The sequence below is a fragment of the Saccopteryx leptura genome, chromosome 5, assembly GCF_036850995.1.
Source record: "Saccopteryx leptura isolate mSacLep1 chromosome 5, mSacLep1_pri_phased_curated, whole genome shotgun sequence".
Classification (NCBI taxonomy): domain Eukaryota; kingdom Metazoa; phylum Chordata; class Mammalia; order Chiroptera; family Emballonuridae; genus Saccopteryx; species Saccopteryx leptura.
Genome location: NC_089507.1, coordinates 129,120,301 through 129,138,319, shown reverse-complemented (window position 1 = coordinate 129,138,319; position 18,019 = coordinate 129,120,301). Strand labels below are relative to the sequence as shown.

Below are 18,019 nucleotides of genomic sequence, written 5' to 3'. Positions count from 1 at the left end.
AGTTTGTCCCTGTTCTATGTTCTTATTCAGGGCCTTTACAATCTCAGGGTTAAGTAATTTAATATTTAAATGTTTCAGTATCAATTAAATTATTCTAAAATTCATTTGGAAGAATGAATGTATGAGAAAACCAAAAGGCAAAATAATATTAAGGATAAAAATTTGACCTATTAAAATGTAACATTAAGATTTAACTGACTCAGGTGTAGAAACTTTACCTTTCTTTAATGTGTCTTTACTTTCTGTTCAAAGGCATTCCTTAAGCCATTTATTTAGAGTAGGTCTATTGGAGACAAATTTTTTTATTTTTCTTTGTTTTGAAAATGTCTGGGGAAAAGGATGTGCAGAAAAGGGAACCCTTATGCACTGTTGGTGGGAATGCGGATTGGTGTACCCACTGTAGAAAACAGTATGAAGTTACCTCAAAAAATTAAAATAAAACTGCCTATGACACAGAAATTCCACTTTTGGGAATTTATCAAAAAAAAACAAAAAACAGAATCACTAATTCAAAAGAATATATGCACCTCTGTGTTCATTGCAGCATTATTTACAATAGCCAAGATTTGGAAGTAGTCCAAGTGTCTATCTGTAGATGAGTGATAAGTGTATTAAAAGGCTGTGGTACATTTACACAGTGGAATACCACTTGGCCATAAAAAAGGAAATCTTATACTTTTCGACAACATGGATGGACCTGGAGAATATTATGCTAAATGAAATAAGCCAGTCAGAAAATGACAAATAATGTATGATTTCATTTAAATGTGTAATATAATGAACAAAATGAACTAACAAGCAAAACAGAGATAGACTCATAGATAGAGAGCAGGCTGACAGCTATTGAGGGTTCTGGATAAGGGTGATTGAGGAATTGAGCAAAAAAGAATAAAAGAGGAAAAAAGTCATGGACATGGACAACAGTGTGGTGATTGCCAGGTTGCCAGGAAAAGGATACACAGAGGGAGGTAGAAAAAGGTATAGGGGATATAAATAGTGGTAGATGAAGACTTAACTTGAGGTGGTGAACATATAATACAGTGTAAAGATGATATATTGTAAAAAACGTGCACCTGAAACCTGTTTAATTTTTTTACCAGTGTCACTTCAATAAATTTAATAAAAAGGAAAAAAATTCAAATAAAATAAACTAAATATAATGTCTAGGGGTTTTATATATCTTTATCAGGAGGAATATGGAAAATAATTTCACTCAGAGCTTCCCAGAAAAAAATATAATGACTTAATAAGTATGACATTGATGGAAGAATATAGATTAGAGACTGATATGGAAACTCTATAAACTGGTTCAAAATACAATAAAAAGAAAAAAAAAGGTAGAGGAAAGAGTTGTTGATCAATTGGTTTTGGATAAAATGGCTAATAATTTTAGTAAAAGTTATATATTCAGCTCAAACATATGAAACAGAAATTCTAAGTGACTATCGAGTACCTTATTAATGTATGTCTACAACTTGAAATGTCTCTTATCTTTTTGTATTTCTTATTGCTGCTATTTACATGATGCAAAAGGGAAAAACTAGAAAAAGTATGAAGACAAACACACTGTCAAAACAAGTAAGCATCATACAAGATAAAAGGGTTATTATGTATAATAAATGGAAATTCCAAGTTGTGTGAAAATTTAAGTTTTAAGAAGATAGTATTTTCTCAATGTCCATAATTTAAACATTATTCTATTAATGTCTACTTTTAATTATTATTAGTGTGGTTAATCACTTTTAATATGTGTATGGCCTTGTGTTCCTGAATTTAATATCCACATGGATACATGGGATATATTCTTAGACAGTGGCAAAGACATTAATTTGAATTGAGAGATTCTTTGATCTCAATTTAGAATGGATTAAAATTGAGAATGGATTAAATAAATAAAACACCAGAGTATGTGAAACAAATATTTGAGGATTGATATAAAACCACTTTATAAAAAGTTGCTCTGTTTATATTTCTATAATTATTTTTATAGTAATTTACTTTTATGATTCTCTCATATTAGATTATTTGCATTACTAGTAGGCACCCTTTCTATTCAGCTTTTTATTCCTGGTGTGGCCTGACCTGTGGTAGTACAGTGGGTAAAGCATTGACCTGGAATGCTGAGGTCACTGGTTCGAAACCCCGGGCTTGCCTCGTCAAGGCACATATTGGAGTTGATGCTTCCTGCTTTTCCCCCTGTCCTCTCTCTCTTTCCTCTCTCTCTCCTCTCTCTCTAATAAAAATGAATAAGTAAAAAAATAATAATAAATATTCCTGGTGTGTAGCATAGCATGTGGGACTGTGTGAGAATTAAATGTCCACTAAATAAATGAATGACTGGATAGAAAGTAAATTAATAAATAAATCTACGTTGCTCATTCGGATGAATGCTTTTGCTAATTATGGTGATAAGATCTGAAATGTAAAGTGGAAGAATAGCAAATATATTAGAATGATATTCTACAATAACACATCACTAGATTGATCCATGGTTGGTTTTCAAAAGAATTCACCCTTGTTTTCTTTTCCTATCACATAAAATGACAACAAATATATTATTCAAATATATTTTTACTTAAAAACCTGTGGTAAGATTTAAGAAATGCGATGACATCAGAGTAATGGTGATGTGCTGCTTCTTATCTCTCCCCTTGAAATTTCAACAAATTGAACTGCTATAGTGCAGTGAAGCAACCCTAGATGGGCTTTCAGGTGCACCTGAAAAATCCACACACCAAATTAACTAAAAGTGGGAAGGGTAGAGAAGGGGAGAAGAAAATAAGATGTACTTGTGGTCAGTTCCAGAGAGGAGAGAGGCCTGGACTGTCCAGGATTTTGTCCACTGGGGCTATAGAGAGCAGGGAAGCCTGGAGTGTCTGGTGTACAGAGAGGAAAGAATCCTGGAGTGACTGGATCTCCACTGCAGGAAGGAACAGTGAAATTGAGCTTCAAAGGGGGATATATTAAACCAAAGTGATTGTAGAATAAGGTGTCATGGCTAGTGTTCCTGGGAACTACCCACATCCAGCACTCAGCTCAGAGACAGAGAAAACCAAAATGTGCCCCCCCCAGCCACCCAGATCCCACCTCCCCTTGCAGGTACAGAGATTGGCAGAGACAGACCCCACAGCTAACTCTCCAGAGCCACTCTTTCCCCTGAAAAACAGAGGGGCTCCATATTTGGTGCCCTGGTCTGTTGAGACAAGGGAAGGAGCACCCAAAGTCCTGAGAACACCATTGCTAAAGCCATAAAGCTGTAAAGCCCTCACAACATGACCAACCCACCAACATTACTGAGGCCCTACCTACATCATTAAGACAGCAACATCAACCCAGGAATTCCACAAAGCTAAAACTTGTAACACATCAGCACCTACTGGAAGAAAACAGAAAAACCTTTCAAAACTGAAATATTTCTCTTCTTTATTTTCCCCTTTTTCTTTTTTGAATTTCATTTTATTTAATATTTATATTTTTATTCTTATTTTTGTGAGCATTTTGTTTTTGGGTTTTTTTTTGTGGTTTTTCTTTTTTATTTGTCTTTATCTTTTAATTTTTTATATTTTCCATTGTATTTTTCACTTTTACTTTCATTTTCTTAGTTTTTTTTATTAGAGTTGTTAACAATACCACTCTTAAATGCCATCAAGAGAAAAGAAATCAAATATCATTGCTACACAAGAAAGAGACATAGTTTAGAAAGAAAATAAAAAAATCTCCAGAAAGCAAGCTCAATCACATGGAAACATTGAAGGTAAACAAAAGAGAACTCAAAATTGAAGTTCTAAAAATACTCAATGAGATGCAAGAAAACACTGATGGACAATTTAATGATCTCAAAAGCAAATCAATGAAAAAATGAGTACTTCACCAAGGAGAATGAAACTTTAGAAACAAAGACGAAGAACTCATTACATGAATTGAAAACTGAGGTAGCAAGTTTAGCTAATAGAATAGGTCAGAGAAAAGAGAAAATCAGTAACATTGAAGACAGGCAACTAGAGATGCTACAGAGAGAAGAGAGAGACAGATTTTTTTTAAAAAAAAATGAGAGAGCTCTACAAGAATTGGATAACTCCATCAGAAAGAGCAATGTAAGAATAATTTGTATATCAGAAGAAGAAGAGAGGGAGAAAGAAATGGCAAGCCTAGTCAAGCAAATAATTGACAAGAACTTCCCAAGCCTATGGAAAGAGTTAGGCTTCAAATCCAGGTAGAACACCAAGTTACTTAAACACAAACGGACCTTCTTTAAGGACCATGGTAATAAAATTGTCAAAAATCAATGACAAAAAAGGAATCCTCAAGGCAGCTAAGTAAAAGAAAAACATAACATATAAAGAAAGGCCCATTAAGTTATCATCAGACTTCTCAGAATAAACTCTATAAGCCAGAAGAGAGTAGACCCAAAATTTCAAAGTACTGAAAGAGAGGAATTACCAGCCAAGAATACCTTATGCGTCAAAACTATTCTTCAAATGTGAAGGAGAAATAGAAACTTTGCAGACATACAGAAACTGAGGGATTTATCAACAGAAAACTTCCTCTGCGGGAAATACTCAAGGAGGTTATTCAACCAGATACAAAGAATAAATCAAAACTACAAGTAAAAGCTCCAACAAGATCACAAAAAAACAAGGATAATCTGTGAAAACAGTAACATAAAAGGAGAGAGGATAAAGAGCAGCTGTAGCAAAGAAGGATGCAGTGCAGAAGCAGGCATAAGACAAAAAAACTCTTGCACATATGACTATTTTTCTCTTAGAAGCCTATTGGTAACCACCCATGAAAAAGTCACTATTAAACACATAGCTTAAAAAAACAAAAAACAAGGAAAAAATGTATGGAATACCACCAAAGAAAATTACAGAACACAGAAGAGCCAAAGGAGACACAGAGCTACCAGAAAACAATACATAAAATGGCTATAAGAAATTCTTCAGCATCAAATTTACCCTAAATGTAGATAGACTGAACTCACCAATAGAGGCACAGAGTAGCATATTGAATCAAAAAGCAAAACTCAACCATATGCTGTGCTGCCTTCAAGAGATGTGTCTAAGCTACAAGGACAAAAGTAGACTCAAAGTGAAAGGTTGGAAAATGATCCTCTAAACAAATAGTGCCCAAAGAAAAGCAGGTATAGCCATACTAATAACTGACAATGCTCACTACAAGACAACAAAGGTAATAAGACACAAAGATAGACTATCAGAATGATAAAGGGGGCATGATATCAAGAAGATATAACACTTCACTATATATATGCACCAAATCAGGGAGCACCAAAATCTATAAGGCTCCTAACTGATCTAAAAATAGAAACAGACAAAAACAGTCATATTTGGAGATCTCAATAAGATGTGGTACCTATATAAAATGGAATGCTACTCAACCATAAGAAATTATGACATTGGATCATTTACAGCAACATGGATGGACCTTGAAAACATTATACTGAGTGAAATAAGTAAATCAGAAAAAGCTAAGACCTATATTATTTCAGACAAAAGTGGGATATAAAACTGAGACTCCTGGACATAGATAAAAGTAAAGTGGTTACCAGGGTGAGGAAGTTGTGGGGGAAGGGGGTGGAGGAAGAGGGTAAAGAGGGACAAATATATGAGACAGAAAATGATTTGACTTTGAGTGATGGCCACACAACCCAATTAACAGTTCAAATGCTATAGAAATGTTTACCTGAAACCGATGTACTCTTATTGATCAATGTCACCCCATTAAATCTAATTTTCTAAATGAAATTTTTTAAAAAGATACAAGAAATGCTTCTCATTATATTGACTAAGGTGATCACATAACCTTCTTCTGGTGATTTTTCTTAAAAATTCTTTGAGGTTTGGCATAGTTGATGGGTGGCTCTATAAACTGCAGAAGCAGATTAAAAAGAAGAATAAGCAAATGAATGAAGTTTGTAAATGAAGCGCCCATCTGCTTCTCCACCCCTCTCCCTCTCCTTCCTCTCTGTTTCTCTCTTCCCCTCCCGCAGCCAAGGCTCTATTGGAGCAAAGTTGGCCCGGGTGCTGAGTATGGCTCTATGGCCTCTGCCTTAGGCGCTATAATGGCTCTGATTGCAACAGAGCAACACTCCAGATGGGCAGAGCATCGCCCCCTGGTGGGCATGCTGGGTGGATCCCATTCGGGCGCATGCGGGAGTCTGTCTGACTGCCTCCCCGTTTCCAACTTCAGAAAAATACAGAAAAAAAAAAAGACAGACTTGATTAATATCCATGCCTGTTATAAAGCTATGAGTCAGACAGACTCTTTCTATGTTAATCTATAAATTAAGTAACCATTCCTTTGATTCCAAATCCCCAGAACATCACTAAGAGTCAAAGACTAAACTTGAAATAAGCTTCTCTTCTTCAGTCGTCTCAAAAGTATAAAACTCCTTTAATTAGGTGTTTTTCATCGTCTTAATGCAGAAGTTAAACAAGTCTCTGATTGTAAAGATTTATGGTTATTTTGGAAAGGAAGTTGACAAACCTATCTTAGTTGTTTCATAAGTAAGTTTTAGATGAACTGATACATAGTTGCACTTTCTCTCTGTAATTCCACAGAGAAAGAACGACTTGATTGATCTGTGTTCTACCTCACAAGGGTCAGCCATATTTACTAGCAGCATTCCCTAAAAACATGAAACTGTGAATGTTTACCTCCTTTAGATATCTTTTTCAAACATTTCCCTTTGTTCTTTAGACTACATATTTTTTTAACCTGTAAATTTTGTATTTCAGAGTTGTATACTATAAATCTGTTGGAATATCTTTCTTATTTTTGGATGCTATTACACTAAATATTCCCCTTTTCTCCACTGTTTGAATACAAATTTCAGAGACAATTTTTCCAGTGAAAGCAGTACTGAACACTGAGATATTAACTATTTCGGGCTAACCATAAACACAATGTAATGTATGTATGTATGTATTATATATATATATATGTATGTATGTATTTTACTTTCTTGTATTTGTGATGATTTATTAAACGTCTAATTCCCAGAATTCGTTTAAAATAGCCAAGAAGAATGTAGACAATATAAGCCTTGTTCTTGTTCTCAATTGGCTTATATTCTGTTTTACTGTAGGTAAAACAGATCATTTTTATTTGATCATTAGATTTATATTATATGTCATGTTATGTTGTAGTATACTGTGACTATTCATATATCATAAAACTGTGATACTGGTAGACCTACCTTAGACATTCAGAGGAGATATTTACATAATTTTTTAGAAAAATAATTTTTCTCTTTTAAATGAATTTGCTACATAAATAGTTATAGTTAATGCTCATATAATAATCATATATTACAGTTTTAAGTAGTTAACATAATAGAATAATAGAACTTTTGAACTCTGACTGATTTAGAAATTGTCACTTTCTGTCTATGCTCAATTCACTTCACAATTCCTTTGTCATATTTATCAGATATGTGGTTTTCCCCACATGTTCCTCCTTTTGTCTCACTTTTCACTTTCCTACTCTAAGTTATTTCATTTCTTTAAAGGAAGGTGTAATTTTAATAACTAAAGCATAGAAATAGAAGGTGGGGGAATATCCGAGCTATAAACCCAGGATTTCTGTAAACTGTTCAGATTCCTTCAGATACAGAAAACTTTGTATCCATACAGGGAGAGGTGAATTGAACTGAGTAGGGTATTTTTAATAATGGTGTCTCTGGAAATATCAAAGCAAGTTTATTGTGACTCCTGCTAGTATTGCTTTTGGAAAACAGTTCAGTAGATTAGTATGTCTTTTTTGATTATATAAAGCATATCATAGTTAAACATAGTCTCAATTTTTTTTCTTTTTTTTTTATTTATTGAATTTAATGCAGTGACATTGATAAATCAGGGTACATATGTTGAGAGAAAACATCTCTAGATTATTTTGACATTTGATTTTGCTGTATACCCCTCCCCCAAAGTTAAATTGTCTTCTGTCACCTTCTATCTGGTTTTCTTTGTGCCCCTCCCCTCCCCCAACCCCTCTCTCCTTCTTCACCCCATCCCCCTCCCCCCACCCCCACCCCTATTGCCATCACACTCTTGTTCATGTCTCTGAGTCTCATTTTTATGTCCCTTCTATGTATGAATTCATCTTAGTTTTTTTTCTGATCTACTTATTTCACTCTGTATAATGTTGTCAAGGTCCATCCATGTTATTGTAAATGATCCGATGTCATCATTTCTTATGGCTGAGTAGTATTCCATAGTATATATGTACCAAAGCTTTTTAATCCACTTGTCCTCTGATGGACACTTGGGCTGTTTCCAGATCTTCGCTATTGTGAACAATGCTGCCACAAACAGGGGGATGCATTTCTCCTTTTGGAGCCAATCTATGGTGTCCTTGGGGTATATTCCTAAAAGAGGGATAGCTGGGTCAAAAGGCAGTTCGATTTTCAGTTTGTTGAGGAATCTCCATACTGTTTTCCACAGTGGCTGCACCAGTCTGCATTTACACCAGCAGTGTAGGAGGGTTCCCTTTTCTCCACATCCTCGCCAGCACTTATTCTGTGTTGTTTTATTGATAAGCGCCATTCTGACTGGTGTGAGGTGATATCTCATTGTGGTTTTAATTTGCATTTCCCTAATGATTAGTGATGTTGAGCATTTTTTCATATGCCTATTGGCCATCTGTATGTCCTCTTTGGAGAAGTGTCTATTCATCTCTTTTGCCCATTTTTGGATTGGGTTGTATGTCTTCCTGGTGTTGAGTTTTACAAGTTCTTTATAAATTTTGGTTATTAACTCCTTATCAGACGTATTGTCAAATACGTTCTTCCATTGTATAGTTTGTCTTTTTATTCTGTTCTTGTTGTCTTTAGCTGTGCAAAAGCTTTTTAGTTTGATATAGTCCCATTTGTTTATCCTGTCTTTTATTTCACTTCCCCGTGGAGATAAATCAGCAAATATATTGCTCCGAGAGATGTCAGAGAGCTTACTGCCTATGTTTTCTTCTAAGATGCTTATGGTTTCATGGCCTACATTTAAGTCTTTTATCCATTTTGAGTTTATTTACGGAATGGTGTAAGTTGGTGGTCTAGTTTCATTTTTTTGCGGGTAGCTGTCCAATTTTCCCAACACCATTTGTTAAAAAGGATGTCTTTACTCCATTGTATTTCCTTACCTCCTTTGTCAAATATCAGTTGTCCATAGAACTGTAGGTTTATTTCTGGGTTCTCTGTTCTGTTCCATTGATCTATATGCCTGTTCTTATGCCAGTACCAGGCTGTTTTGAGTACAATGGCCTTGTAGTATAACTTGGTATCAGGAAGTGTGATACCTCCCACTTTATTCTTCTTTTTTAAGATTGCTGAGGCTATTCGTGTTCTCTTTTGGTTCCATATAAATTTTTGGAATATGTGGTCTATATCTTTGAAGTATGTGATTGGTATTTTAATTGATATTACATTGAATTTATAGATTTCTCTGGGTAATATAGACATTTTAATGATGTTTATTCTTCCTAACCATGAGCACGGTATATGCTTCCACTTGTTTGTAACTTCCTTGATTTCTTTTATCAATGTTTTGTAATTTTCCGAGTACAAGTCTTTAGTCTCCTTGGTTAAGTTTACTCCTAGGTACTTTATTTTTTTGGTTGTAATTGTGAAGGGGATTGTTTCCTTAATTTCTCTTTCTGACTGTTCATTGTTGGTGTATAAAAATGCCTTTGATTTCTGAGTATTGATTTTATATCCTGCCACTTTGCTGAATTCATTTATCAGGTCCAGTAGCTTTTTGACTGAGACTTTAGGGTTTTCTATATACAATATCATATCATCTGCAAATAATGATAGTTTTACTTCTTCTTTTCCAACTTGAATGCCTTTTATTTCTTCTTCTTGTCTGATTGCTGTTGCTAGGACTTCCAGGACCATGTTAAATAAGAGTGGTGAAAGGGGGCACCCCTGCCTTGCTCCTGATCTTAAGGGGATTGCTTTGAATTTTTGCCCATTGAGTAAGATGTTGGCTGTGGGTTTGTCATAGATGGCTTTTATCATGTTGAGGTATGTTCCCTGTATTCCCACTTTGCTGAGAGTTTTGATCATGAATGGGTGCTGGATTTTATCAAATGCTTTTTCTGCATCTATTGAAATTATCATATGGTTTTTCTTCTTCCCTTTGTTTATGTGATGAATCACATTGATTGATTTACGAATATTGTACCAGCCTTGCCTCCCCAGAATAAATCCCACTTGATCATGGTGTATGATTTTTTCCATATCCGGTTTGCTAATATTTTGTTGAGGATTTTAGCATCTATATTCATCAGAGATATTGGCCTATAATTTTTTTTCTTTGTGTTGTCTTTGCCTGGTTTTGGAATCAGAATTATGCTCGCCTCATAAAAGGAGCTTGGAAGTCTTCCTTCCTCTTGAATTTTTTGAAATAGTTTGAGAAGGATAAGAGTTAGTTCTTCTTTGAATATTTGGTAGAATTCTGTTGTGAAGACATTGGGCCCCGGACTTTTCTTTGTTGGGAGTTTTTTGATAACTGTTTCGATCTCATTTGTTGTAATCGGTCTGTTTAGGTTTTCTGATTCTTCCAGATTGATTTTTGGAAGATTGTATGTTTCAAGGAATTTGTCCATTTCATCTAGGTTGTCTAGTTTTTTGGCATACAGTTCTTCATAGTATTTTCTTACAATATTTTGTATTTCTGTTATGTCAGTTGTTATTTCTCCTCTCTCATTTCTAATTTTATTTATTTGAGTCCTCTCTCTCTTTTTCTTGGTGAGTCTACTTAAAGGTTCATCAATCTTGTTTACCTTTTCATAGAACCAGCTCCTAGTTTCATTGATCCTCTGTATTGTTTCTTTAGCCTCTATGTCATTTATTTCTGCTCTGATCTTTATTATTTCCTTCCTTCTACTACATTTGGGCTTTACTTACTGTTCTTTTTCTAATTCTTTTAGATGCAGGGTTAAGTTGTTTATTTGAGCTTTTTCTAGCTTCTGAAAGTGTGCCTGTAGTGCTGTGAACTTCCCTCTCAGCACTGCTTTTGCTGTGTCCCATAAATTTTGAGTTGTTGTATGCTCATTGTCATTCGTTTCTAGGAATTTTTTTATTTCTTTGATCTCATTCTTAATCCATTCATTATTTAACACCCTGCTATTTAGTTTCCATGTGTTTGAGAATTTTTGAGCTTTTCTGCTGTGATTCATTTCTAGTTTCATGCCGTTGTGATCGGAGAAAGTGCTTGATATGATTTCAGTCTTCTTAAATTTGTTGAGAGCACTTTTGTGTCCTAACATGTGGTCTATCCTAGAGAATGTACCATGAGCACTTGAAAAGAATGTATATTCTGTTACTTTAGGGTGAAAGGTTCTGAAGATATCTTTTAAATCGAGTTGATCTAGTGTTTCCAATAAGTCTGCTGTTTCTTTGTTCATTTTCTTTCTTGAGGATCTATCTAGTGATGTTAGTGAGGTATTAAAATCCCCTACTATTAAGTCTCAATTTTTTTAATCAGTTTTCACTGATCAAATGTTTCTGCTTCAAATGCCTGGTTGTTTTCTTCTTTTTCCTTTGTGTTTAATCATTGCCCTAATACAATATTTTTTTACTTCCAGACAAAAAAAGGACTATCAAAAGTATGGCAGAAAAGCAAGCCGAATTCTGGTGATCATTGGCAAAAGACTGTCATACTGCTAGGAAAATTAAGAAATTTTGAAGTTATATTTCAAGGTATCAGAACAAGGGATCTAGGAGGAGGGGCTGCAATTGATGACATTGAATTTCAAAATTGCATGACTGGTAAGTTTCTAGAACACATTTCCATTTGGAAGCACACTTAAAATCTAGCTTTTTTATTCTTGTGTTTAAAAAATGTTATGCTTTGATATATTCTGTACATATATAAAAACCAATTGAAAGATAATTTTATAACTGTTGAACCTACGCTTACATAAGAGAGTATTTTTTTCGTCTGCCAATTGCACAGTAATGTCGCTCTCCCTTTCATACCATCCCCTTTTTAACATGCAAAAGTGTTCTCCTTTGAATTATTTATTTTCAACACAATTTAAAGTGTAGACTAATGTTTATACACATTTCTCTACTTCAGATTAATTAAAAATGAACCAGTAAAAGAGGGTTAGAAAGCCAGCAGTTAGTAAATATATGAGAAATAAGTTCAACCAGGTATAATTCAAGTAGAACTTAGATTGAGCACTATATTTAGGAGATTTAAGTTGCAAGTGAACAGCAATTTGAACTTTGCTATTTATCATATTTCTAAATGTGAAGTCTAACTACACTTAAATTTTCTTACAAAAACACCTAGAAAATATCAAAAATAATTATAAATCCCTTTGTGCATTTTCACAATTGGCATAGTTCTTTCTGAGCAATTCTTTTATCTGCTTTCCAAAATAACCCTGTGAGAGATACACTGCCAGTGACAGATAAGCCTTCTGTGATTTTCTGCACTAAGTTACTTGGAAACAAGCCCCTGGGACTGAGAGCAAAATGTGGATGCTGTTTAATTTTATGGTTGCTCTCATATTAAAATATGACTTTAAGAGGCAGTTAAAATTGTGACTTTGGTTTTTGGTGATGTTATAGCATCTGCTCTTTTTATGACCAGGCTTCTTCAAAGGATTCTGCTTGGAAGACAGTTTCTTTAGTTTGATTTTCCCCACTATCTTTCCAGGAACATGTTACATGCAATCAGAATTCATGTGCCCCAGATGATCTAGGGAACACAAAGCTCCAGGTGTCTATGTCAAGCAGGAGACAGGACTTAGGCTTAGAGAAGTTGGGGAGACAGTGCCAGGACAACAGAAAGAGGGTTCTGAACATACAATCATGAGAAGGTATCTTCAAAGTCAGAATGTGCTGCTTCTGTTCTTTCCTAGTAACTTTCCTAGTAATGTGGTAAATTTCTATTATAGTTAATCTAGAAATACTTCTAGCAACTTAACATTATTATTAAAGCTTTTTCTAATATTTTTGGGAAAAAAGAAGCTTCTACTAAACAAGAGAGATTTCTTCTTTTCAAGGGAAGCAAAATAATTCCTACATAGTTTGATTCAGGACAGAATAAAAGTGAAAATTATTCCAACTTTGCCAGATTCCATGTAGAGTTGTACTGTTTCTTCCCCTTCTTATATTGAAGTCCTGTGAAATTTTACATGATTGTAGTTAATTTTGACCAGTTCAACCCAATGCTCAGCTTACTGAGTAATAGTTTAATGTCCTATATTTACTAATAAATGATTACAGTTCCTTCTATGTCATAAATAATAAAGAGGTAAGTTGTGGTTAATTGTATATTAAATGTATTTTAGGAAAAGCTCACCATTGTTTTTAATAGCCCATCTTGCTACAATAAATGAGAATTTTCAAATTTTATTTTAGTCAAGATAGAAAGCAAAAGAAAAGCATTATAAAAAAGTTTTAAAAAACTATGTATGGTACTAAAATAACAATGACCCCTCAGTTTTAAATTATATACAAATGTATTGCCAGTGCTGGGAAATATGGGTAATGATAAAGAGTTTAGCTTATAAGGTACCCTATATTTTTTTCTACTATTGCAATTTAGAAGAAAAGAATAGTTGACAAAACATCTAAAAAGCAGACAGGCACTAAAGAATAGTGGTTAAGAACAAGGAGTCTTGAGTCAAACTATCTGAATATGGAATCTAACTCTACTTCTGTCTAGCTTAGATAACTTTATTTATTTCACTTTGGCTCAGTTTTCTCATTAATGAAATGGGGATAATAATAACAATGCTTCTTCTGTCATAGATTTCTATGAATACTGAGTATGTCAATGTATACGCAGTGTTTAGAATAATCTTGGCAATTTTGTAAAAATTTTGTAGCACATTTTATTGCTATAATAATCACTATTGACTATGCCATCTTCTCAAATGTTCCATTGCCCTGCATTGGGAATCCAACTTCAAATCATATGCAAATAATTTGCCATAAAAATCTATCATGTAATTGCTGCTGGTTTCCATTTCAGATAAAATTTTTTTAAAAATGACTTAATGTTTATTTCTCTGTCACATCCTGCCAATAGCAAAAGACCACATATTGTATGATACTATTTTTAAGAAATGTCCGGATTAGTAGATGTGTCATGATTGAGAGTAGATTAGTGGATACTCTGGGCTGAAGAAATGTGGGTCTGGAAAGTAACTCTTATTGGATATGGGGTTTTTTATAGGGTGATGAAAATATTCTAATTTTCTGTGGTGATCAGTGCACCATTTCTTAAGTATACTAAAACCATTAGATTTCAAACCTCATATGGATTAACTTAATGAAATGTAAATTTTAAATTATAAATCAATAAAGCTATTGAAAATAAGAAAGAAATGAAGGAGAATTATGGAGAGATGGTGGTGGTGGTGTTAGAATAGCTTTTGGGTTTTCCAAAGTCCTCACATCAAAACACGCAGAGCATCTAGTTAGCAAAGTCAACAAGCCATGAAAAGCATACACAACAAAACTGAATGTAAATTCATACCTTCAAAATCTATAAACTAATGAAAACAAACTGGCAACATCCACAAAACCTGTGTAGTATTTATATCTATAAGAGAGAAGGCAGGAGAATCACAACAGAACCAACAGATATATATAGTTACTGAAATGCCAGTCAGGTGGTTTGAGAATGCAGCTAAAACTGGGAGGGGTTTTACCCACTTTGAATATGTGGGCCCAAGTGGTCTGTGACAGGTCTGTGGGACTGGAACAGTCTAGACATCCTAATGTCTCAAAGTGAATCCACCAGGATTCCTTTCTAGGACAACAAGCAGCCCGTGTTCCAAACCAATAAAAAAAAAAAATGAACAACCAAATAAAAACACCACTGTGAATGAAATTAAAATCAAGTGGACCAAGGACAGATGAAGGAAAGAGAAGACCAGATCAAAGTGAGTCAGGAACTCTCAAAAAGAAAGTCACCATATTTTTATAGACTTTTTAAGATTCTATAGACATCACATTTTTCAGGGTTTTGGCACTAATAGCCTAACATTGGTCATGTCATTTTAGAGCCTCAGTTTCTTCATTTGTAAAATGACAGGATTGTAATAGACCATCTCTGAGATTTTAATAGGACTATCTGACAACTTTGCAACCAATATGTAATTTTTAAATTTACACCACTTTACTAAAAATATATTGCTTGCCACAATGAGAATATAATTTATTTATTATTTTTTAAAATAAATTTTTAAATAAATTCAGTGGGGTGATTCAGTTAATAAAATTATACAGGTTTGAAAATATAATTCTATGATACATCATCTATATTGCCTTGTGTGTCCACCACCCAGAGTCAAATCTTATTTTGTCACCATAAACTTGGCTGCCCTCTGCCCTCTATTATCCCCCTTATCCCCCTTCCCTCTAGAGAGCACCATACTGCTGGCTGTGTCTATGAATTATTGTTTGCTTTTCTTGTTTGTTTATTTGATGATTTCAGTTTTATATCTCACATATGAGTGAAATCATATGGCTCTTGAATTTCCTGTCTGACTTATTTCATAAGAGCAATGTTTAACTGATTAAGAGTGAAAGTAGAAGGAAAATGATATATATGATATGTATTTGATGGTTATCTACGTTACCTGCAAATAGGAAAGGTGTTTGAACTTCATATTTATTTTTTACTTTGCATTCAGAAACTTATAACTTTATTTGTTATGTAATATTTAGTACATGGCCAAAATAACCTAGATTTTTTTTATTTCTTTGCATTCTTCTATTGATTATCAATTTATTGTATTTTTTCAAAAAGAAAAATTAAACCAAAGAATAGTCATATTCTTTTGTCTGCCGAAGAACGCATTAAAAAATTTAAAAAAAGAGAGAGACAGGGAAAAAAAGAAGAAATATATCTCCTTTTTGGATAATTTAACAAGGAAGCAAGCAGCTTAGAAATAAAAAAAAAATGAGAGATTATAAATTGATATCTCTTCTTTTTAAATTCAAACTGATTTAAAAATAGCTGGTACAAAAATCATAAAATGCTACCATTACTCCATAGAGCAGAAAAATAGGAAGAGAATTTATATAAAAAAATAATATTCCATCAATGTAATTATAAATGTTTCAATTCTAAATTTAAATGTTTAATCAATTTTCAATCAGAATAGTATTTGTTTATTAAGTATAATTATTCACCTGATTCTATTGAGTATCTTATTAATACTAAAGAACATTTATGTCACTTCTGCCACAGGACCGCTGTGCAAGTCCTAGCTTAGCCACTTGCTATTCTTGCTATTGGTTCTGTGGTTTTGCTTAAAACCTTCCTTTATCTCATTATCTCACCTCCAAAATGGAGCTGATACTGCTTCCACCTCATAGAGTCCTTGTGAGAATGAAATAATTTGTTTTATATAAAATGCTTTGAAGAATGCATGAGACATAGTTGGCTAAAATTATAAATGAACAATAGCCACACCAGACATAACACTGTTTTAGGAGCAATACATTTTATAACAGTGTTTAAGATCTGGTTCTGTTCTGTTCACCTATTCAGCAAATATTTATTGATTGTGTAGGCTGCGGAAAGCCATGTGAGGTGCACTCAGCACATCTCTTCGGAGCAGGACCAAAATGCGTGTCTTACACAGTGTTTGATTTCATTCATTTTTCCCACCTTTTAATTCCCCTTTGACCCCTAGCATTTCCTCTCCTTCCCTGTGTGTTCCTCCTGCATCTCACATTTCCAGGATTGCTCCATGAACTGCCCCCAAGACATGGAAAACCTGGTACCTCAAGTGAGAGCCACTAATGGCATAATGGTCTTGTCCACCAAATATTCTAGAAGATCCAATTGAATGGTGACCAGTTTCCAGTTTAGTGCAAAGAAATAATTTAGGGAATAGAAAATGCTTCCAAAAGTCAATAACATCTTCTAAGTAAACAGTAGCTACTTTGTCTCTCTAAAGTCACATAGATCAAAACACATCATGCTCCCCAAATAATCCTAAATGTGAAAAGAAGAAATAACTTGGGAAAAACTAAGAGAAGCCAGTGTCATAATTTTAGATGTCTAGTATATTGTCTTCGCACATAGCCTGAAAACACATCTTTTTTATTATTACCACTTTCACACCTTTCATCTTTTCCCCTTAAAAACTGTATGTATGATTCCTAGGTATCTTTTAAACAGTTATTGGTCTGGAGTGAAAAATAGTGGCTTGATGATAACGATTTCAGTGGAGCATCACTCTGGATTCAAATTGAATTTAGGAGATCACAAAACAGAGATAGCTGTATATACAGTTCACAAATACATAAATTTATAAACAGAACTCTGTAGAGTCTTTTCAGAACTTACCTTCTTCACTGAATTTAAATAAAAAGCTATATTTCTGCTCAGCATATGAGTGTTCCAAGTGTTGCACTTAGGTCTTTCACAGTTTTCTTTGAAAATAAATGTTGTCAGAAAAGTCAAGAAAAGAAAGATGGTAGGCAGTAAAAAAAAATAATTAAATATCTCACCTTAATGAAATAATTAAAATCAATATGCATTTTTAATAAGTTACAACTAGACAATCTGCAGGTATCACTATAATGTAAAGGTATGTAAATGATGATAAAAGGGAATATGAATGGATGGATGGATGGATGGATGGATGGATGGATGGATGGATGGGTGGGCAGATAAACAAATGAGTTAGTAGAAACCATTTATTCAAACCTTGTTGTATGTGTGAAAATTCAGAACAAAGCAAATTCCTCCCTTCACTGGGCTACATTCTGGTGGTAGACTCAGACAACAACATAACAGCAATATTGTATCACATAGTGATAGGCATGATGACTGAACTAAGATGGAGGTGATGGAGAATTATTAACTGAGGAGAGTGGTCAGAAACTGTCTTTTGATGATTACTGTTGCATAAAGGCTTAAATAAAAAAAAGAGGCAAGCATGCAAACATCTTGGGGAAGAGCACTCCAGGCCTCAGAACTAGCAAGGCAAACTCACTGGGAGGGGAGCACCTTGATGCGCT

At 34.0% G+C, this 18,019-nt stretch overlaps 1 protein-coding gene across 1 annotated transcript in view; it reads left to right on the top strand.

Annotated features, from left to right (window-relative positions):
* The window catches only part of MALRD1 (MAM and LDL receptor class A domain containing 1), an 837,423-nt gene that overhangs the window by 545,131 nt on the left and 274,273 nt on the right, over nucleotides 1-18,019 (top strand). The window contains 1 exon segment of the mRNA XM_066386561.1: nucleotides 11,602-11,785. Coding sequence (XP_066242658.1) covers nucleotides 11,602-11,785 — 184 coding nt within the window.